The 18600-nt window shown below is 40.3% G+C and overlaps 1 protein-coding gene across 1 annotated transcript in view; it reads right to left on the bottom strand.

Moving 5' to 3' along the window:
- Positions 1–18600, bottom strand: part of CFAP47 (cilia and flagella associated protein 47) — a 2697962-nt gene that overhangs the window by 651593 nt on the left and 2027769 nt on the right. The window contains exon 56 of the mRNA XM_085622577.1: positions 15428–15584. Within this exon, the coding sequence (XP_085478703.1) occupies positions 15428–15584 (157 nt within the window). The remainder of the gene's footprint in view (positions 1–15427; positions 15585–18600) is intronic.

Raw genomic sequence — 18600 nt, 5'->3', positions numbered from 1 at the left:
CTTGTCAACAATTGTCTGCAATCAACACCACTTTGGAGGCATTCATGGATGCTGGCCTTTTTGGTGAAACTATTCCCATGGTGGAGGGGAGCGGGGCATGAGGCAAAAGTGGAGAAATGAAATTTAAAGAAAAACCCAGCTACTTCTATGTTGCCAATCACCACTTGTATGCCAACTCATTTAACATGGTTTTTTACTTAAAGCGGTGGCTTCTGGCAAGGTAGGTAACATGAATAAAGTAATACCTTTATAGGTATTTACAAACCTTAGAAATGTTGATTCACACTCAATTTACACATATATTCTTCTTTACAGCATGATTGGTGCAAACATTCAAAATATGCAGAGACGTTTTAAGGCATGGGCAAAGTGGGCAATTACCCAGGGCCCCCACCTTCCAAGGGGCCCCTGAGAGAGGGAATTTTCTTCACCGTTGTCTATTCCTCTACTTCCACCTCTCCCTTTCCCTCTGCCTACCTCTACCTCTACCTCCTTCTGCCAAGTATAATCTTAAGGATGTTTTAGGCTGTAGCCAATATTCATTTCAGTTGTTTTGCATTATACAGTTTTTGAAAGATGAACATTTAATTCAATATTGTTTGGCATTATGCCATCCTTGAAATAGCAGAAAAAGGGCAAAAAAATACAAAGTTGTTTTGAGCATAAATGTGTATGATTAGAGTTATATGAATAAAGCTCAGTTTTCTAACGTAAGAGCCTGTGACGTTTGTTCTGGACACAACTAACTCTACCTCAAAAAAGATGTAGTGTGTTGAATTGTTCAAAAAATATGTACAGTTTTCATAAAATGATCCTGAAAATGCTGCAATACATCCCACTTCTTAGTTAAATGAGTGGCAATTTTTGAAAATGCTTAATAACTTTCTTTATTTAAACTCACTGGTGTTCAAGTGTGCCTTATGTGTTTGAAAAACTCTGGTTGTAGTTCTTGTAAGTGAACTGGCTCGTGTAAATTGTAGTCCTTCTTATGTATCGAGGTATCCATATGGAGAAATGCATTTTCAAAATGAGTAGTTTATACCGCTAATTGAATCAAAATGAGGGTCCCGCAAATATGGTTGTACCGAGGGCCCCAATAATTCCTAAGATGGAAATGTGAACTGACAGAAAAGGGCGTGAGCGAGCTGAAAAGGTTAATACATTCAAAGTTTTTTTGAAAATGGGCCCCAAAAAATGTTTGGCCCAGGACCCCCAAAATCCTTAAGATGTCCCTGAAAATAAGTGTGAAAAACACCCAAACACACCATATTTACTGGGGTGTAGTCAAACGTATTATTTTGACCAATAAAAATATTTTCCTGCTACAGAGAAAAAAAATCCTTAGCATCTACCTAGTCAAAAATCTGAGAATCTCTAAAACGTCAGCATTTTACGTAAATACAAATAATAAATCCAAGATTCATAATGATCTGAAATTACACCCAAAATAATTGTGAATCTATTCAAAAACAGCCATAAAATGCTGCATAGACAAAATGAGTAAAAAAACAGAGGCGTTAAGTGTACGTAGAGCTGGTAAATGAGAAAGACACAAAGGAAACACAAAAAAACAGTTCCTGCGGAAATAATATTCCATGTTTATAATTCGCATCACTCGTATTCTGCAACCATGGGAAAAGCAGGCACACAGTTCGCCAATGTCGTAAGCACCTGCCATCTTGTCGTATCGTTTCAAAGACTCTCGCCATTAAATTACTGGCACATTTTGTCATGCGGCATTACACCGATGTACAGCATTCCCTGTGCTGCACTGAGACGCTGATGAGATGTCATCCTGTGCCTCCCTATGTAGCAAGAGTACAATCTCAATTTATTACAGCAGATGCCAGTTGGGAAAAAACGCACTGTCTGTAAGAGAAAGGGGTATCCTTGAAGCAGAGTCCAAGGACTGCCTGCTGCACACATTAGTTCTGGGTAGTTTGGCACATCTTATTTGCTGCTCCTAACTACTGGAGGAGTTAAGCAGAAGGCAAATTGAACTCCCAGGGTGAAAAGTTCATACCTTATCCACTCGAACTATTTTCCCCTGAACAAGTAATTTCATACCAGATACAAATACATATCTAAATACTGTGGCTTCGCCTTGGCTTGCCTACCAGTGCCTCGTTGCCGGATGTGTTATTAAAATGTACTTCTAGTTTCTGGATAAAGAATCCCTTCACATGTCTCTGTGTAGAATACCTAGATGTATATGACAACATAAAGGACAATACTTACTTTGGGTATTTCTTAGAGAGAACAAAAACTATATTTTAGAGCACAGAGTTCTGTGAATCGCAGGGAGACTTTAAAAAATGAACAGATTAACCAAGGTGGAAAATATGGATATCAATTAGGGATTTTTTTGTTTGTTTTAGTTTTATACAGCGTGAACTAGACCCGAAGGTTTCAGAGCGCTTTACATGAGCACCAGTTGCGTTACAGACAGACACATTCATGTTTATTATGCACGGGGAGATTAAGTGATTTGACCAGAATCACAGGTTGTTGAGTGTCCCAGCCAAGACTTGGACCCGGTTCACAGGCTCCGAGGTCGACCGCTCTAGCCCTTAGGCCACATCATCTCCCTTCGCCAGGGGTAGGAGCTGCTACCTCTGGCTTGCCCTTTGGTTCCCCTTTGGAACTGTCATCATCGCTACACGTAGGGGGTCACCTACATTGGTCATGAGCGTAGCTTTTAGATATCACCTTTTGCACTTGCAGCTCTTACAACCTTCATGGTGTTAACTGGTTAGGAAGCAACAGTTAGCCAAACTATTTTGAAACTGCATGGTTGATAGGTCGAATCATTTCAGAGTTCAAACACCGGGCTGTGGAAGAGGGACCTGAAGGGGCTTGGTTCATGAGGTGCCATTAAGTTGTGTGTTATCTGGTCAGCGTTGAGCAACAAAAGTTCCTCACGTGTTACTAGAAACAACACAATGCAGTGTGATTCAGGTCAAAAAAGCACCAGGAGTTCCAGCTCAGTGCTGGAATATTTCAAAGACAAAGAATCTGTATTGAAAATAGTATCAATTAGAAAAGCTTTTCAGCTTCTAAAGACGTTACCATTAATCTACTATGGATTTGCAGGGAGACACTGGATGGCAGTGTGGTACTTTAGAATTTGGGACCGCGTAGGAGGCAGGGCCCTACCCCTGTCTATTCCGGTATTAGCGAACCGCGAATGGTCAATGCGGTATGTACAAGTGCTTTGTATAACGTTTTAGCTATAAATGCACTGTGTATACGTTATTATACATTGACTTTGTGGGTTCCATCTAAGAGCGGTGGCCATCTTATGGTTGCCCTCACATAGGCTACATATTATGAAGCAAATACGGGCCTTTAGAACACATGTGCCTTCCTTTGACTTCTCTGTGACCTGGGCAGCTTGGCTCCGCTGCCCCAGGTCAGTCCGGTCCCACGAGCTCCCCGTCCTATGGCCACCTGTGATTAGCATCAGGGTTTGACACACCATAAAGCCTTTTCATCCCACACAAGCCTCCGGCTAATCTCTTTCACACCTGACTCTTCCTGCTTTATGGCTTGTTTTCCAAACAGGAGATGTTCGTGTTTATTGGGGCCTGTTGATATCTGATGTGGGATCTGAGCCTTGCTGGGTAAATAATTGCGGGCTGGCTTAACTGGAATGTGGGATGGTCATCATGACTCTGCCTTTTCGTTTGTAATGTATACATGTGAATGACCATGCCATAAAACAAGGAATGTGTGCCTGAAGCATGATATTTAGTATTTAAGGAGAAGCCCGTTTCTGTAACTTTAAGCAGTCTCCTGAGAACATACATTGTGTTGTACTTCTCGGATACCTGTAATTGGTCTGCAGCCAATAAATCGATCTTTGACTTCACCCAGAAGACTCTGTGTTTCTGTAGGGCTGAAACAGGAAGAACCCGAAGTCTTAGGGTGTGTTCCCCTGCACCGCTGGGCTTAAAATTCCCAGTACTTCAGCAGGCAAGCAAATATGGTATTTATGGAGAAGTTTCCACTCACACTGCAACTGAATCAATAGTGTCAAACTGTACAAAAAGTGTTTAACCTTTTTTACGTTCTATTTTCTTTGTTTTGACTTTTAAAAGCAAGTACATTGTAAAATACTATTTGCTTTCAGATGCTTCTGGAGTGGCAGAGAATCAGACTTCTTTGTGACGGAGGTATGTGCCACTTTTCTTCAGATTCCGACAATTCTGCTTGTTGCGTTTGCTAACAGTCAAGACAAAACAGCCAGTGGCATACTCTTCTTTACCACCTAGTCAATTCTCATGGTTTCCAAGGGTAGTGCTGAGGTTAGGTTAGATCTTGTCCTAGCATTAATACCAGATATGACTAAGGGGACTTTATCTGTATAATTAGCTGTTTATTAATGGGATCATGCAACAGTCTTGTGTTAAAACTATATATATATATATATATATATATAAAACACCTCTGCTCCACTTGGAAAAGAGCACGCACATGAGGGTTACTGGGGTTAAGGCCTTTTTATTGCATAGAGCCTCCGACGACCCGGCAAACAAAAGAGACGCATTTCAGCTGACCCAGCAGCCTTTCTCAATCAATCTATATATTCTATGAACTGGGAATACAGATGTAGATTTTTCTCACAACTCCAAGATGTGACTCTTGAATTTTCTGATGTAATGGGCAGGAAAGGATGCTTATTTTTGGGCCTTTTTATTGAGGTTGTTAATAAGCCTGCGGTAACACTCTTCCTTTCATTCACTCACTATTAATGCCCCAGGTAAAAAATGTTCCATTCACAGAAGCTTCATAAAAAGGGTGATCTTTGGATGTTGATGGAGTTGCTTGAATCAACTCAATTAGGACTGTTTTAGTGGAATAACCCAACCTACTTGCATTCTAAGAGTCTTGAAATTATTTGATTACCAATGATCTCATCCTCGCGCTTCATATAAATCTCTCCGCTCTCAGAGTAATACCCTGAATGAGATGCAATATTGTAAGGTTCTACTTCGTAAACAGAATGCAACACTACTTTGTGTAGACCAGTGAGAGTCTGATATATTCTTTATCTTTAGGCTAAACTCTTCTTTGGTATCACCACAAACGCTCCAAGTGCTGCACCCGACTACCAGATGCCTTTACCGAGATGCCATGCACAGATACTTCTGGCATGGAAGGGTCGGAGGTAAGTCTACAGTGCAACAGACCCTGACACAACCCAAGCCCTACCACATTTCAGATATGGAAGAACAGTGGTTCCAGTGGATAATAGAAAGAATGATTTAAGCAATGAATACGCACAATGGCAATAGATTTAAAAGGACTTGGTAATGTCAGAGGACAAAATGAAATCTCTACACAGTTGAATCAATACAATATTTTATATAAAGCAGTAAATAGTATATACACTTCTTTTAAATCACAAACGTAAAGACATTTTTTGTGCATAGTGTCCCCAAGTGAAAATTGGAACCAAAAAGTGACTGTACAAAACAAAATGCTTTTTAGAAAAGTGGGATTCCATAAATAAAAAGAGGAAAAGAAAGAACGACCATTTAAATACACTTTTTCAACAGTCTACATATGCAATGATACAGGCTGGATTGTGGTCTGTTCTACAGTACAGTTTCTCGCATCTGTGCCGGTACATGGGCCTCATGCTTACCTTCATTATTTATTGTAGATGTCCCTGCATCGTTAGTCCTGAAGAGACCCCGCATTCACAGGAGGGTCGAAACGCCGTCGACAAGCACATAGAACAGACCACAATCCAGCCTGTATCATTGCATACGTAGACTTTTGAAAAAGTGTATTTAAATGGTCGTTCTTTCTTTTCCTCTTTTTATTTATGGAAACCCACTTTTCTAAAAAGCATTTTGTTTTGTACAGTCACTTTTTGGTTCCAATTTTCACTTGGGGACACTATGCACAAAAAATGTATTTACGTTTGTGATTTAAAAGAAGTGTATATACTATTTACTGCTTTATATAAAATATTGTATTGATTCAACTGTGTAGAGATTTCATTTTGTCCTCTGACATTACCAAGTCCTTTTAAATCTATTGCCATTGTGCGTATTCATTGCTTAAATCATTCTTTCTATTATCCACTGGAACCACTGTTCTTCCATATATAACCATTACCCTGGTTCCGTTGTGAGTAGGGTTCCCCTGTTATTTGGAGTGACTACCACATTTCAGAGGCATTACTCTTGTTTGGCAAGTTCAACCCAAACCCTGCCTTCCATGCATAACATCTGACTCACTAGCAGCCTGCACGGGTAGCCTCTCAGAGAAGTCAGCTTGTAATTTTATCTCTGACTCAGAATGGATAGCATTTCAGAAACATCAGCAAGACAAATGCTGAATTTGCTCCATCCACCCCAGACTGGGAATTGAAACTGATTTCTCTAGCCTTCATGCATCCTCATCTCCACCTGGCATGCAACAGTCTCAAAGGCAAGCAATGCATGTAGCCACTGTTTTCCAACTTTTGCTTCTCTCTTATGTTCTAGTGTCTACTGTGCATAACGGTTCTAAGAAATAACATTTAAATATTCTCTCTCACTGGGTCGCTACATGGGGGAGTGAGAACGAGGGAGAATTCTGACTTCACAGTGAATAATAAACCAGGCCTGACTGATTCCTCAACATAATTTATAGGGGGTGATAACACAGGCATTATTCTTGTCAAATAAACAGAGTACTTGTTCTCTTTCGAATACTGCCTGAAAAGTTACATCTTTTCATGAAAGCTAGGAAATAAGGTATCAATTTGTTGCTTTCTTCGGATTAATGATGTTTACATTTTCTTTGGCTGACATGCTATACAGAATATAAGCTCCATATTTTGTATTATTATTTCTAACCCTGATGAGCCCCCACACCTACAGAGAGTTTGATACCAATGTTGTTAATACGGTAAACAAACTGTTCTAATTTACTCATAAATATAAAGTATTGAATTAAGGATGGTGTTGCCAATAAAAACAGAAAGATGTCAGAATGTATGTGATTGTACTGGACCTTATGTCAAATAAAATATTTCTAGTGGATTTTCCTCGCAATCACATTTCCATCCATAGTGCTGAAACAGGAGCTAATTCAATTAAGTAAACCAAAGCCTCATAGACTTCAATTAAAACATGTGTGGTCCTCCGGCATCTGTCTTCCAGTATCATGAAGAACCATTATCACCGGTATCAGCAGTTCCATGACACTGCTATATCCACCTATTCAAAGACTCTCTCTGAGCAGCTTAACCTGCAGGAATTTGTGTAGAGCCCTATGGATCCTTGAGCGTCAATGAGGTGAACCAGGTGATGTAGAGTTTCACAGCCACAGAAGAACGCAAGGCCAAATTTATGACCTACACTTTTGAAAAATAGGAAAAAGGTGTGCTCTTGAAACCAAGGGTGCCTACTTTCTTTTCAGTAGATGGAGCTAGGATACCCACTGAAATACTAATGATCCAAACCAGATGAGAAGATGTCCAGCAGCACCTGGATTCCGGAATATCATAACTCATTTGCGAGCCTTCCCCTCACCCCCTGCTTTTAGCGAAGAACATGTCTGGGCAGAAAAAAGTAGGATCCGAAGTTCCTCCATGCATTGTAATTCCTGATTTGGATGTTAACACGGAATCTGGCCAAATTTGGAACCCCACAGCTCTTGTAAGGAGCGGGACCTTAGAGCTGAAAAGAGTCCCATGCTCGCTTGCATGCAGATATCTGTAAATACATCACCAGCATGTTGACCACTTCAGCACAAAGGAATTGACTCTTCATTCATCAAAAGACAATGCTGGCACAGTCAAGTTAGCCCTTAACTTTCTGACTGGAAAATCTTTTTCAGCCTCCCTTTAAGTAGCTCAAGCCACTTACTGCTCCTTATCAGGTCCTTGTTAGATACGCTTTAACAAGTTATGTGCAATCAGCATACTTGCTGCAGCGAAGCTCTTCTCCACTTCAAGTGTTCACATTCGGAAGGAGCATTCTCTTCGGAGAAGTTTTGATGTGCTGTTTTGACAGTGTGAACGTCTGTGTGCCTAATATTAACAGTTGTTTGCAGTGAACAGCCACTACACATCTGCCGTTCATTAGAGGAAGTGCCTGGTTGTCTCTGAGAGCGAGACAGACGGAATAACTGAACTCTAGTCATATGTTTTGTTGATTTCATCGTATATAGCGCTACATGTCATTATAGGTTCGGCTTCAGGGTGGGATCCATTTTGTTGGGCACTTGTTATTATGGAAGGACATGACCCACCTGTACTTATTCATGGCTTCAACAGTCATACTTATGTACTACCTACTATTAATGGAAATATAATAAAGTTTGTGTTAAGAGGTCAGTAAAAAATGTTATTATGGAAGGACAACCCGTGCAAATAACTACCCATACTCCTTTGCAAGAGAGGATATCAGTAGGGCGCTGGATGTTTACCACTCAGTCTCCATTTTACATAGCACTGGCTGTGAACTAAAAGCAGTACTGAGAACATTTTTTTAATTAGTCCCACTTTGCAACAACGAACATGTCCAGCCCTCTACTTGTGTTTTTGAGGGAGGAGGGAAATATTACTCTCAGGAACCTTTTATAAAATAAAGACCATGGATAGTTATTAGAAGGTAACAGTCAACTCACACCATCTGGTTCAATACAATGGGTGGGTCAATAAATAAGCATCACGGTTAGATCCCAACCCAAAATGGGTCTCAGAGTCTTTTTCCTCCAAGAGGCAATTGAACAAATAAAAACAGAGTGTATGTGATTCACATTTGTTAACAACACCATAACAGGAAAGGCAAAAGAAGTCCCCCAATGAAATGCCTCGGCTGCAAACCATTATTCTTCTAGCGCAGTCGTTCCCAACCTGTGGTCCTGGGACCCATAGGGGTCCATGAAGCCTCCTCAGGGGTCCGCGACTACTTAGAAAATGAAATAATATTAACAGCTTAATAAAGGGTATATAAATAAAGAAGGTAAATGTACAATTGAAAATTTCGAAATGTACTGTACATGTGAAGGAATTTGAAATTGGAGACTAAAAATTAAATTAGAATCCTCAGATTGATTTGTGGGAGCAGTGCAAGTGCATCAAACAAAATATAGTATGGATTACGAGTGGCCTCAAGTGAGTTTAAAAAAGCTCCAACTTTCATATTCATTTTTACATTTTTATTTATGTGTGTTTGCGAAATAAATAACATTTATCATCATTTGTGTATTTGTTTTCGTTTTTTTCTGTAATTTTTGTGTAGTGTTTTGTGGTTCAAATCATTGACAATGCTTAGGTTCGGGCTCTCAGCTAGCAGTCATGACTCCGTGAGGGGGAAGGGGGTCCCCGGATTTCAATAATGATTCGGTGAGGGGGTCCCTGGCTTCAGGAAATGATTAATTGGGGGTACCCAGAAGTCAAAAGATTGGGACACACTATTTTAGCGTTTCTGAACACATCCTGTAACGACTAGACAGATGACTTACACATAGAATTGTACTGCAGTACCTTTAAATGTTATCTAGCATGAAAAGGAACAGGCAGATGTTTTAGAAATATATCTGACCCACTTCAGCTCTGTGTCCAAAGATCTGAGGCTTTTTCAATGGTAGGATGTATTCTCACAGACCTATGCTGTAGTAACTGGTGCTCATGTACCCGAATTCAGACATATAATCGCATTCAGTTATTAGTTGGTCTTATCAAAAGGTATTATACCATGAGTACTTTTTAAAAATATATATATTTTAATAGTCGGAAGCAGTAAACCTTGTCTAAAATTTCTACCACGGAAAAACAAAATACCAAATGATTTAAAAAAAGGTGCTCTAGTGATTTGCAAAGATGTATTTTTTTGACTCCCAACCGTAAGAATAAGTCAGTTATGTGCAGAATTAATGTCTGATAATTCTTTGTTACTTTTGGTGCAGAGGCTCTTTATAAGGATTAGCAACAAACTATGGCATTGGAATTATGTTGGTGCTGGAATCTTCACAAAGCTGTCTATTGTGTTTCTGCGAACAATGTGTTCTCCCATCGCTGTGCATTTGGACCCAATGCACAATGCTCAGCACATGGCACACTGCTCCTGTTTTATTCGCGAGAGCTCAGAATCTGAGGGACTAATTGGTGTTTGCCAAAGCCAAGAGCGTAGCTAAAATCTACACATACCCTATGGGGTCACATCAGTGGGACATTTTTTGTGCGAGTCCTGCAAAACATAACCTTATGAAGCAGAGCAAGGAAATGCAGCGAAATAATTAAATGCAGGAAAAAAGATGTCACACCAATTCCAATGCCACCAATATTAATTACCACAGTGAGTGTCTAGGTCATTTATATTACATTGAAATGACCACGAAGAAGGTTATTGTGTGCATGAAAGAACACATGAGTACTTACAAGTAGAAACAATGAACTATTTTGTAGCAGACAAGTTCTTGTGACACAGAAATGGTTCTTCAAATAAAGGAAACTCCGTGGCTATTTTCTCAGTGTACAAATAGCCAAAGACTTAATTCCGTAGGCATATGAAACATTCCAGCTTACCTCTTCAAACACATGAATCACTTTATAAATAGTTCATAATAATGTCGGGCTTAATGAGGAGTTATTCGTGTCAATCCGTTTTCTCCACGGTATTGGGCAACCATTCACCTTCCACTTCATGTTTATTAAGAAATGTGGATTGAACATAACCTTAACTTGGGATCTCTATGGCTGAGGTAAGATTAAAGGACATTGGTGGAAATGTGTACACCAATGTCCTTTAACCTCAGCCAAAGAGTTCCAAAGTGGTACTGAACTTCTTAAAAAACATAGGTGTGGAAGTTTTCAGATGCATATAAATGATCGAAGCAGCTGGTGCCCATATTGAACTTACTACATCGGTTATAGAGTACATGATGACATGATTTTGTATCTAAAGATGTTGTTGCTATACAAACCTCTATATAAGAGTCACCATGGTTATGGTCCATCCACCTTTCTTAATATACATGAAGTGGAAGGTGAATAGCTGCGCAATACCGTGGAGTGGGCGGGGCTGCTCTGCTCGCAGAGCAGGGCAGTGGAGGAGTGGTTTGCCCACTCCTCAGTGTGTAATGGCTGTTTGGTCAGCCCTCTCGAGCCGTCTAAACCAGTCATGCGCACTTTTCCCATTCTCCATGCAGGCTACATTACAGCCTGCATGGAGAACAAGCCCAGGCTCCCATTCCCTGTTTGAGTGTCCAACCAGGACGCTCACATCCAATAACAACGCTGCATTGCTTTGTGATAGGTCAGGTGAACATGGGTGCCTACCAATCACAACACTGCATTGCAGCATTGTAATTGGTTAGTGGGGCCTGGCTGTGCTTCCGTCTGGAGAAGAGCAGCAGCGAACACGCGGGACCCAGCGCAACGGTAAGTTTATTTATATATTTTTTTTAAATCTATGTGACCCTATTCCAGCCTGCGCGACCCGCCGACCCCACCACCCGCTAGCTATACCTCCAGTAGGAGGCGGCCTGGTTGACAGCAAGAATGCAGGATTGCACGAGCAAGGAGAAGCCAGTAAGGCTGTAGAAAGGTCCCAAACCTAACACTGTATTCATGAGAGGTGTCACCTATTTTTTTTCCTATTTTTTCCAAAGAACTTCTTTCTACAGAGTTGACGATTGATAATTGATTAGTGCATACCAAGGGCACCTGAGCTGAAAGACACTTGTGGAATACCCCGATCTTGTGGAGAAGGCTAGCCCTGATAAATATTATATGTTTGTGCACCATCGTTAAAGAGTTCTTGGTTTTGAATATCTGTTTAATCAGTTCAGTCCTTCAGTTGTGCTGGAAAAAAAATTGCTGCACCAGCAGCTCAGTTGCATCTGAGATATGAATAGGTATCTGTGCCCCTTCGGTTGATCCCACTTGGAACATCCTTATTCCTCGTCACTTCTTTTTCCTTGCTCTCAGCCACTCCCATAATAGAGGTTAGTACCTTCACCACCTGGATTCATATCAGTGTCTTGTTTATCACACATCATGTCTCAGTGCTTTCTCAAGGTTCTTTGTCCCTCCACCAAGTTCCTCATCTGTATAGTATGATGCATCCCCCCTGACTCCTTCATGGTGCCCTGTTCTTCATCCCATGAAAACAATCTCTATCAAATGTCCTGTGCTGCACCATCCCTGTTAGTACCTTATCACTCCCTCATCATTGGTAATTTCCAATCTGTCACACACCATTAGGCACATACTCAGTCCTTTGCTCTCAAACGTCTAAACCTCTTGTCAGTATACCATCAATGAGCTTGGTATCCTCACCCTGTCCTAAAATTTACCAGTGTTCCATCATGCCTCTCCCCGTTCTCGTCCACCACCTCAGCATCACAAATCTTGTAAATACCTGCTGGCAAGATTTCATGATACTGTCTAGTTCTCCTCATAGACAGTCCTGCTCAGGGTACAGGATACTTAGGGCCAGATGTACAAAACCTATTGCGGTCGAAAATAGCACGATTAGCAAAATTGGTCCGTTGGAGACTGCAAAATTGCTTTTTCAAATGTGCAAAAGGCAAAAGGCAATTCAGTAACTTGCAACTGAATCGCAATGTGCATTTGAGATTCGGTATTTGGAGCAGGCATATTTAGGGTGTCCCTTCCAAATACTGAATTGGTATGGTATGTAAGACTGCTTCGCGACCGAATCCCGGTCGCAAAACAGTAATCTATTACCACCAGCTTAAAAGTGGTGATAACCCATTTGCAAATGGGAAGGGATCCCCTCGGGACCCCTTTCTTTTGAGGATGTTAAAAAATATTTTTTGAAAGCAGGCAGTGGTCCAAGGAACAATGAAAATATATTTTATTGACTGTGCTGATGTAGATGTTCATGCTCCATTCACAGTTAAGAAGGACACTAATGTTCTTTGTTGATTAGGAGGATTTAGAGGTATGACCAAAGAATATGGTGAGGGGAACTTAGTGTAAAGGATCTGAGCAGCTTTATGGGGATCCAGGACAACCGTAGGGGTCTCTGAACCACTTAAATTAAGACCACTCATATGAGTTGAATCTTCCAGGACAATGAGGCCCCTAAAATCTCAGTAAAGGAACTATGAGATTCTCCGACAAATATACAAAGTTGATATATTTGGCACACAATTAGAAAGATAGGTCATAATCCTCAGCAGGACCATAAGAGGTAACATGAAGAAGGCTTACAAAAGAAAGGACTTGATCCAGTGAGTACCTTACCGTCAGAGATGAAGGTACTAAATCAGTCAAAGTATGGTGCAGAAGCTCTTGAGGTCACAGCAGTAAAGAAGGAAGGATCTAAAAGCATATGAGTAGTAAGCTTTGATAAGAAAAAGAAAGGTTATCAACCCCAACCATGACTTGTGCAATTTTGTGTGATAGCAAGTATTGAAACATGACTGGAATAGGTCCCTTCAGGATCATTATGAGGTTAGGAGACCATCATACGTTCAAGGAGTCAAGACAGACTGCCAGACTTTATCTGCTCTCTACTTTGTGATAAGTACAGCATATTACTGCAGTTATGTGCATTTTTCTATAGTGCAAATTTGATATCTCATTCTCAAGGACAGCCTCTGACCTACATCAGGAACTCAAAAGAACACCTAGGAATGCTGAGGCAGTCAGTAGACTTAGTCTGGTTTATGAAAAAGCTATTTGCTGAAGAAAGGAGGAAATTGAATCCAAGACCTGGCAAGATCTTGTAGCTGCGTGCAAATCTAATGATCACTTTCAATTGCAGCACTTATCTCCTATTGAAGACGCTAGCGCCAAGACATCCTCGGGCATATGCTGTGCGTTATAATTATGTGTCAAATATATAAAATATCATTAATGATCAATACTTCTTTAGGAAAATCATTAAAAAGATGTGTGTTTGAGAATAGCCCTGCTCTCCTGATGGAAGTACATCCCCACCTATTCCTGGGAAACACATTTTAGTAATATTTACAGAGTCTCTCAGCTCTACAGTCATGCCGGGTTGAAAAAGCTTGGTGTTTACGCCAGAAGATGTGGTCATTGTGATTGCAGCATGTCCACTAGCTAAGGCCCCTTCACTTATTCCAAAACAATGTGGAATAGTGCACCACTATTATCACTAATCTACTAAATGTACCTAGTAAATCTAGGTTTCAATCTACAATCACCCCCATAGTCAAAAAGGGAAATCGCAGTGACCCACCCTGCCAAAGACCAATCTCATTAAAAGATTCCTCAGGGAAAGTAGCTGACAGAATTATACATGATACAATTTTACTGCTTTGAAATTCTAACAGTATTGTATCAGTAACATAGTGTGGTTTCAGATGCAGCATTGGCACAGTAGAACAGTGTCTTAATCTCAAACAATTGCTAAGTTAGTGCAGAGGGGCCAAGAAGAACAATATTCATCTGGCTTTCATGGATCTCAGTTCTGCAATTAATTCTAGAACAGGTAATGATTGTGGAGTCTTCTTGCAAGCTAGAGTTTTTGTAAGACACTAATGGGTCCTCCCTCTAGCACATTCAACTATGCTAGTCAAGAGGAGCTCGCCATGTCCTACAACAAGATAGGATCAGTCTGACGCAACTTCTGGTTTATCTCAGTTTGGTCCAATCCAGCCATCCTTTTCAAATGCAATGTTATTGCAGCCTGTTTAAGGTTGGATAATTCCCATGAAATACCCTGCTTACATACATCAAAAACCTAAGTCCTGACTTGGTCAGTACAGATCTTTTTTTTAAAACCCTGGAATATAACTAGCGAGGAGATGGCCTGTGTGAGGAATGAAGGTGTATATCTAATTAGACTATAAAGGGAACAAGAGAAAGTCAAGAAGAGGTGTGTCAGCAATTTTATTCTGCTGAGCACATCACTAGGCTTCGAGTCATATTGGACAATAGTCACCTCCAACTATGACAGATGGCTTTTATCCAAATTTAGACTGGGCTTAATTTGCAACACCCTCTTCTTTCCTACTGACTGAAGTAACCCATTTGAGAACAAACCCCGCCCTTGTGATGAGTTTTCTTCACAAAGCAGACTGCACTTATGTTTTTTTCTGTGATTTTCATAGCAAAGCATGTGCCAAATATTTTAAACCTATTTTGCAACCCCTAGATGTTACAAAATGTAAGCCAGCATTGTTGAAGTTACCAATGCTGGAATCTCCTTTCGTTTGTTACTCTGTAAGTCGTTTTTTATCAGCTGCTATCAGTCAAGGGAATCTGCTATGATAATTGATTCTCTATTTTAATACGCATATCCCATTCTTTTATGTACTTGGTAATTCATGTTTTTATATGGTCTTTTGTTGATCTCTTTACAGATGTTGGCAATATCTTAAACAAGCTTAATTACTACTACTATGCAATTCATTTTTTAAATGTACGACAGTTTTCCACTACAATTCCAATGTAACAACAACAAAAATATACATGTACCTGTTAACACGACATCTATAAAAACATATTCATCTGTTGGATTTTTGAAGGATATTATGATTGAAGTTAAACAACCAACACTTGTACTTATGCTGGCAGACTCCATTGGTTGTGGAATAAGTCCAATGCCCGAGAGGTGAAACTTCCATTCATCAATCTGTTAGGAAAAAATGGTTTGAAACTGAATTAACCTTTTTTAATCAGATATGCTTTTTTCTTTAAATATTCTTTAATCTGTCATTCTTTATTTTGGTTTAGTATATGTTAAAGACAATGGCACTTAGAAGATGTGTCACCCTAAGAGTTCTTCCAACACCAATACCTTTGTACTGTTAACTGCTTATGACCTTTGTAAAGGTGGTTAGGGGAGACCTGTGCAAGGTTACGTTTGCTCAGCTATTGGAGATCAGGGCCAGGATACTCCGCACAAATAAAAAACTTTGTAGGAGACTGACTAATCATTGACATTTGTCTAGTAAACAAACTAATATATACAAATACTGACATGACAACAATTCTAAAGCACAATTTACCACTAAGAGGTCTCCTGCCAATGGCTAGTTCATGCATATTGTTTGGAATTTTTTTAGGTTCTGTCTACAGACCAAAAGAGGAATACAAAGAGATTTAAGGCAAGAGAGATGTAGAGACTCCAGGCATGAGTGAGGCAGTCATTACGCTATTAGTAAGCAAGTAAAACAATGCACATCTTATCGACCTATTCATTTTTTAGTATGGAGGCCAAGATCCTTGCAACTATTCTCACTGTCTGTCTGATTATCAATCTTCAATCTCTAGTTTATGTGGATCAACAGTGCTTCATGCCAAGAAAGCCATCTGACACAACATCAGATGCTAACTCAATGCTGTTGCTATGTCCCATCCTTTATCTGGGCCATTGATGCTGCTCATGGTCGAAAATAAGGTACTGACCACAATTAATCTAATTTGGCTGATTCTTTTACACGAAACCAATTGCTAAGATACAGATTAATAGGGTACTCGCCAAGTCCTTTCCTATTGAGCTCAGCACAAGACTGGGGTGCCCTCTTTCCATCTTTGCACTTAGCCATGGCCAGAACACCACTGGACAGATCCCCGAGGGCAGATAGTGACATTTATAGCTTCCACTGTGGAGGGAATGGAGGATTGTGTTTCACTGTGTTTAGCTGATCTACTCTTATGACTAAGAAAAAGTTTTGGTAGGGCTTCAGCATTGCAGTCCAATAGGAGAAAATCAATCCTATATCTGATTTGAGTAAACTGCAGACGAGATTCTTTGAGACCAGACAATAAGGCTAGAGCCAAACAGGATCATGTACCTCGGAGTTCCAATTGCCAACTCAGTCGCCCTAATATCAAACATTGCCCCCTTGATGGATAAGTTGAGTAAAATTCTGGACCACTAGCCCATACTCTCTTTATTAGTAGTGGACACAGCCACTACTGCAAAAACATTTTCTTTACCAAAATTACTTTACTGCCTCCTAAGCAATCCTTACTGAACATCCACCACTACGTCCATTCTTCTACACAGTGATTTGTTCAGACACTTTTGTGGCTCACAGATGACACAGTATACCTCAATAAGAGGCAGATAATGGGTGATACCTCACCCTTACTATCTATATGGAGGAAGGATGCCTAGGACATTTGGAAGAATGCATAATCCAGTGGCAGACTAATAGGGGAGACCCTGGATGTGGCTGGGGACACCTATGACTCAAGTGGCCTCCCTTCAGGGGTTTTCAGGATGGTTTTATTGGTATTTCACAACTGAAATATATCTTCTCTCGAACGGGCTTCCTTTCCTTTTTTGAATTCCCCAAAATATTTGCTGTCACAAAACACAATTTGTCTGCTACCTTCAATTACATCATGCCCTTTTACCCTACCTGAGAAATGCAGACAAGGTTGCAAAATTCAGTCCCCTCAAGCCAAAGCTCACTGGGCAGCAGGACACTGTGCAAGTATGAGTGGCGGGGCTGGGTGGGTTGAGAGTTTGACAGACGACAAGGGAAAATGTAATCAATAACTAATTTTCCCTTGTGGTCATCTGTTGAAATCCACCCCTACCTGGCCCCACCGCTCTTACCTGCACGGAACGCTGCTGTCACTGGGGACAGGAAATCCCACCATATCTTTAAATCCTTAGCTATCAGCAGACCGGACTGCTTCACTTCAATGTGGAAAGCCTCGGAGAGTCATGTAGGAACCTATCACAGGAGGACTGCAGGGACACTCTTATGTTACCACAGGCAGTTGCGATCTCAGCCAGCAAGTGCCTGATTCAATTCAAATACCTACAGTGAGTGTATTACACAAGGGACGGACAATTTAGAATGGAAAGGGGCTCCTCTCTGACATGCCTTAAGTGCCTTAATGGCGGTGCTACATTTCTCTTATGGCTTGAGCATGTTCATTGATCCAAGGAGAGGTCAAGTGATCTGTGCGTGACTTCTCTCTCTATAATTCTCTTAACCAGCTACACCAGTAATTATCATCTGCTGTTGTGTCTTTGATTTGTACTTGTGACCTGAAATGTCTGAAGGACTACCACTGTGTCCTTCTGCTTATGTTTTGTGTTTGCATCGTAAATACCAATAAACATGCTTATTAAAAAAGAGGAAGTTGTAGACATCGCTTTGCCAATTTTTTCATTCATTTAAATGTCATGACATTTTATGCTAATAGTATTAATTTCTTGACTTGTAACTGGTTATGTGAATTATTGGCTTCAGGTGTAAGGTCACATTTTTTAAGTCCAAAGGCTGGCTAGCCAGGGACATTCTTCATAAAAGTGAAGTCTTTGGATAATGGAGGAAGGTAAAACAGGAACAATTGATTTCATCTACAAAGATCACAGCTTTATACCTTTAGAATAGGAATGGGATAATGTGCCTTCATTTGTGCAGATGAAATAAACATTTTCTATCAGTTAACCTAATCTGGGGGGGGCACACACAATATTCAACGAAAGACAGATTTTCCACTTTGACAGAGATCAGCATTGATTAACCAAAATGGGGTGTCAGTAGTGGATTTTAAGTTTTTTTCTGAAGTCAGTGTGGTTTGCAATCCTGAAGAATATTTGTTCTAGGTAGCTGTTGTGATTCAAAAGAAGGCCTAATTCCAATTTTTTGAATTCCTAAACACAAAAATTGGCAAAAATA

Source organism: Triturus cristatus, chromosome 8, assembly GCF_964204655.1.
Source record: "Triturus cristatus chromosome 8, aTriCri1.1, whole genome shotgun sequence".
NCBI lineage: Eukaryota > Metazoa > Chordata > Amphibia > Caudata > Salamandridae > Triturus > Triturus cristatus.
The sequence above is the reverse complement of the archived record's forward strand: the minus strand, read 5'-3'. Positions and strand labels throughout refer to the sequence as shown.